This window comes from Erigeron canadensis, chromosome 3 (assembly GCF_010389155.1).
Source record: "Erigeron canadensis isolate Cc75 chromosome 3, C_canadensis_v1, whole genome shotgun sequence".
NCBI lineage: Eukaryota > Viridiplantae > Streptophyta > Magnoliopsida > Asterales > Asteraceae > Erigeron > Erigeron canadensis.
Window position 1 is genome coordinate 21,599,394 of NC_057763.1, and position 6,000 is coordinate 21,605,393.

The 6,000-nt window shown below is 33.3% G+C and overlaps 1 protein-coding gene across 1 annotated transcript; it reads right to left on the bottom strand.

Moving 5' to 3' along the window:
- Positions 1-1,519: 1,519 nt before the first annotated feature.
- On the bottom strand, positions 1,520-5,794 carry LOC122593028 (wall-associated receptor kinase 2-like). The gene is made up of 3 exons (XM_043765369.1): positions 4,888-5,794; positions 4,627-4,794; positions 1,520-2,772 (listed from the first exon to the last, which is right to left on the bottom strand). The coding sequence occupies exons 1-3, from the start codon at positions 5,792-5,794 to the stop codon at positions 1,553-1,555; spliced, it is 2,295 nt and encodes a 764-aa protein (XP_043621304.1). The 3' UTR covers positions 1,520-1,552.
- Between the last annotated feature and the right edge of the window lie 206 nt (positions 5,795-6,000).

The following is a 6,000-nucleotide window of genomic DNA, read 5'->3' on the forward strand; positions in this document are numbered from 1 at the left end:
AATGAAAAATAAAATAATCATGAAAAAAAAGATGGTCAAACTAATATAAAAAAGTAACAGCCCCATTTTTTTCTCCAACCGTTTGTACGGCATCTTTTTTTTTTTTTAATTTTAATTTTCCTATTATATATTTATATCCTTTTATAATTTTTATTTATTTGTAAACTAATTTATGTTCCCAAAAATTACATATATGCCATTGGCTATTTATAACCATTGATTAATCTAATCAAATGGTTCTAAATGGTTCTCGTAGTTCTCGACAAAAACAGAGTTCTCACAATAACCTTACTATATATATATATTGAAAAGTTATTTTGAGAACCTTTTTTTTTGCGAGAACCTTTGAAAACTTTTCAAATCAAGCCCAATCGATGATTATTCTTTGCATGAAAATTGTTTTTTAATTGTTTTCCGAATAACTTATGTGTAATTTTGAAGTTTATAATTGTGTGGAGGCATGAATTATCATCCGTTATGCAATTATGTGAAGATTTAGATTTTTGATCAGATGTGCACGAATATTGCTATGATTACATGTGATCGACTTGCATACATGTGATCATAGCAATATTCATGCACATGTGATCAAGAATCCAAATCTCCACATAATTGTATAACGGATGATAATCCATGCTCCACACAATTATAAACTTCAAAATTAAACATAAGTTATTCAGAAAACAATCAAAAAATAATTTTCATGTAAAGAACAATCATCGGTTAGGCTTGATTTGAAAAGTTCTCAAAGGTTCTCGCAAAAAAAGGGTTCTCAAAATAACTATATATATATATATATATATATATGTATTGTGTGGTGGGAGCTTTGGAAATTCAGAAATATTAACACAACTAGCTAATAATCCCGGGTTTAACCCGGGCACTAACTAAAATTTTAAAATAAAAAAGGTTAAAAGATTATACGTAGTTTTTGTAATTGATATATCATAACTTGGTTTGGAGATATCAAGTTGGCTAACATAACATATACGTATGAATATTTATTGCATTAACAAAACATAAAAAAGAAATTCACAATCAAAAAGTAAGAATTTAAAATAAACATTTAGTAAGCTAGCTATTTATCTTTAAATATATTACAATATTAAATATGACATATGATATCATCAATAAAATAAAACTTTTTTTAAAAAAAATATAGACTTACCATATAATACTTTTTCAAAAAATAGCTTTAAAAAGACATACTTCTTTTATTATATATAAAGATTTCTAATGCGCATTAAAAACTTGTAATGGTTCTTGTTGACCCCAGCACCAACTACCTCATACTAGGCCGGTAGTTTATTATTATTATTATCTTTTATTATAGCAATTGTACATACAGAGTTCTAACAAAAAAGCCAAACAGTCAAGTAGTTAAAAATAGTTGAAACCCGGACTTCAGCTAATGATGTAGACCGAGTTCCCAAAACTCAGTTATACTCTTTATTAAAACAGCAATAACAAACGAAAAAATACATTTATTTTACATATCATTTGAACAAACAAACAATTCAATGTATATGAGCGTGAAAGGCTATTATTGTAATCATCGAAGGATATTATCAGGATATACAAGACTACCTTCCATACTAAAACCCGAAGAGATTTCCCTGCTACTAGTATATGGGTTTATTGATTCTGCATAAAGGTCTGTTTCTTCGTTCTCGATGTTTAACAAGTTGGTGTTCTCTTCATGATCACCATGTGTATTGGCCCACGGATGTTGAGTAAACTTACGTAACCCTTCAAGTTGAGTCGCCACTTCTTTCATAGTTGGACGCTCATCACTCGTAAGATTAAGACATCTTTTTACAAGCTCACCAATTTCTTGGAGTTGCTCTAGTGTACCCTCCCTTACGACTCTAGGTTCAAGAATTTGAAACAAACGGTTTTCTTTTAGCGACATAACAAAAAGAGATGCTAAATTTCTTTCTTCTTCTGTTCGTTCCATACACAATGATTTCTTTCCCGTTAGAAGCTCTGCAAGCACAACTCCAAAGCTATAAACATCACTCTTTTCAGTTAACTGACTTGTATGGAAATATTCGGGATCTAAATACCCTAGGGTCCCTTGAACAAGTGTAGTCACTTGTGTTTGATCAATCGGGACCAGCCTTGATGCTCCAAAATCCGCGATCTTGGTAGTGTAGTTATCATCTAATAGTATGTTTGCTGATTTCACATCTCTATGAATAACAGGGGTTGACGTGGCGGAATGAAGATACGACAGTGCACCAGCGGCTTCTGCTGCTACCCTTAACCGATTTTCCAACGATAACCATGTCATGGTGCCTTTACCATGGATATGATTAAAGAGAGTTCCATTTGATACATACTCATATACCAACAATGGAACCTCAGTTTCTAAACAACATCCCAAAAGCTTCACCACATTGCGATGGTTAACTTGTGTTAAAATTATTACTTCGTTGATGAATAACTCAATTTGGGATTCATCCATTACCCGTGATTTTTTTATTGCAACTACACGTTGGTCGTTTAATATGCCTTTGTATACTGTCCCGTAACCACCACGACCCAAGATACGGTCTTCAGCATAATTGTTGGTGGCTTTTCCGAGCTCTTGTGCGGTAAAGACCTTGGTTGAATCGACGTTGCCTTCATTGGTCGTAATTCGTTGTTTAAGTAACAAACCGCCATTTTGTTGAAACAATTTCCGTCGGAGTTTAATAAGGTTTCGTTTTTTAAATACAAAATAGAGCCATGTTATTCCCACTAAAATGGACAAGAAACCAAATCCCATACCTACATGTTAACAAATATTTTTTAGAGCTGAATATATATATGATGGTTATACAAGATTCTTATCTATAATACATTATAAAACATTTATACTGATGTTTTAAAATTTTTAATTATAAATACAACAATATATTTATTTTTGTGAGTATATATACACTACAACAAATTAATCATTTCTACACACTTTATTCTACACACTTTTGAAAAGTGTGTAAATTTTTGTTCAATACTTCGCACTTAAAAATGTGTACAAAATAGTCTACATTAAAAAGTGCAAAGAAAGCTAGAAACTTCACATTTAAAAGTGTAAAGAAAAATGTTCACACTAAAAAGTGTGTACAAATTTTATACTTTACACACTTATAAGTGTGGAGATCATTTCTTTGCGGGCGATTTCTTCGCACCTGTGTAAAATTCACCTGCGAAGAAATAATTTTTATAGTGTGTAGAAATCACCCGTGAAGAAATTATGTTTACAAATAAAAGTGCGTACAAATCTAATATTTTACACACTTATTAGCGTGTAAATTTTCTTCGCACTTTTAAATGTGAAGTTTATTTGTAACTTAATAACTTGTAACTTTTTTAAATTTTACACACTCTTAACTTTAAAATTTTACACACTTTAAAATTTTCTTCACACTTATTAACTTGTAACTTTTTTAACACTTTTTAGTGTAGACTATTTGTACACATTTTTATGTGCAAACAACTTATAAAAATTTTTCGCATTTTTAAAAAGTGGTGCGTACAAACGATAAATTTTTTATAGTGATACAAATTAATTAAGGAATCTCAAAAGGAATAGAAAAAATTAATATCACCAAATAAAATGGAAACTAATTAACCGATACCGTTAATTAATACTATTGTTTAATATCACCAATACCGATCACTACACAAAGCTGTCGGGGCCGAGACCGTTTACTAGACTCTACTACCCAACTAGCCTTTCAAAAAAATTATAAATTGATCTAACCCTTTTACATGCACAATTCTATCGTATACAATTACCTAATTACCCAACCAAACTAAGATGATCTTTCAGATTGAATATGTCTCTCTAATTGTCTATTTTGGAATGCCTAGATAAAGCAGAAAAGAGAATGATGGGATGGCCTAATAGTAAATGATCTATAGGTCATGTCATTTAAAAACTTAAAACAAAATATGGTTACTAGTTTTTCAAGAACGTTAAATTGTGACCAATATTAGCAAATAACCTGTACCTTTAACACACATTGAACATGTTAAGACTAAAATTGCCTTTCAATGGGTAGAGGTCAGTATTTGACACTAACCTAATCCAAAAAAACTTCGAGTCGGAAATTTCAATCCCGACCCATAACCTATCAACCAGAACCCAACCCACCAACCTGAAACATATCAGGTTGGCGGGTTAATTGGATTGGTAGGTTGTCGGGTTAGTTTAGGTCACAAGTCATATGGGTTGTGGGTTGACGAGCTGTTGATTTCAAGTCAAATGAGTAATAGGTTTATTGTCAAATTGGCCGGTCGACATGTTAACCTAAAGGTTCAACCCAAACCCAAGCCGAAATAAATGAGGTTAATGGGTTGGTGGGTTAACAGGTTTGGGATTTCACAATTCTAACCCCTTTTTTTTTTCTTTGCCGGGTAATAAGTTGGGTAGAGTATTGGCGAAAACACTAGAATTGCTAGAGTCGCCAACTTCTGGTTTAGGGAAATAAAAAAGATCACAAAAAATAAGGGAACTGTTGTCAACTTGTCATCTTGCAAGCACACAATGCAATCATTAAACAACTCCCAAACTTTTGAATTTTATCTTTGTAGATACTTAATTTGGGACCACTGATTATCTAAAGAGAATTTGATTACCTAACGAGAATTTGATAACTGGAAATTGGGAATGTTCCTTGGTACAACCACGGCCGTTTTTGAGGCCATCTCCATCGTATCCATCTTCGCAGCTACACGAATAACTTCCAAGAGTATTTGTGCATACCCCGTCACACAGATTGTTTGGATCATCACATTCATTGATATCTATCAATATCAAACACAAATCATATAACATGTACAAAAGCTGAAATCTGAAAAGTAATTATTAGTAATTAATAAATCGGTAATGAAACTAACCATGGCAACCTGGCTCAAGATATGGCTGACCCGAATAACCTTTATTGCAAACACATCGGTAACCTGGAACTCCAGTATCGGAATCAATGCACTGACTATTTGCTTGACAAGCCAAAACACCTGCAGTTTTAGCCTCACTGCAGCTCAAATTCCCAACCACCCAATCAACCAACACCGTAACCGTAGCTCTTGTTCTGTTCTTAAAGTTGGGATCCATAAAATCCGACACCCCATTAAACGTAAAAGTATCTTGCTCTGCCAAAAATGAGTACGTACAAGGATCAAAAGACCATACATCAATATGGTTATTGACAAAACTAGTAACATACGTGTAGTAGTATTTCATGGCCTTCGGGATAGATGTTTGACAGCACCCAACACCTGAACAAGACCCGTTAACAACCTCTTCAGGCTTTGAACACAGTGATATGCAGCCACTGGTGTAGTTTGTTTGTATTGGGCCTCGAAACAAGGCCCAATCATCACAACCAATTAAAGTAAATTGATTCTTTTGTGAAAACGACAATGGTGAATTCCAGGCTAGACTTGTGTTGACTGGAATATCTTCGGTTATGTTTCCAAATTTATCATAACATTGGCTTGCAACCCTGCTGGGAACTCGTAAAGTATAGTCTGAGAATTCAAGGATTTGAAGACTTTTCGACTTGCCAATGAAGGCTTTTGGAGGATTATACTGAGTTTCACAGAACATTTCAAACCAGTAGCTATGAAAGCAGCCTGGACCGATACCAAAAGGATATGGAATGATTACATTTCCACATCGGCTTTGGCAGCCCGGTTTGCTCACATTAGCTGCTTTTGTGATGGTTGATTGTGATCTAGTATGTGTGATTACTTGACTAAACAAGATTAAAAACAAAAACATAATCTTTCTTGAGAACTTCATAGTTCTTGACCAGAATGTGTTGCAGTGGGCACTATTAAAGGCATATTGTCTTTTAAATATGATAGTTCCCATTAATGGCTGGCCTATTGTCAACTAGTTGTTGCATTTTTTTTATGTTTCTCACCAACCCTTGATGATGTAGATTGAATACAGATATGTTTGCGTTTATCTCATATTGTAACATACTGCCAAAAATCAGATTACAC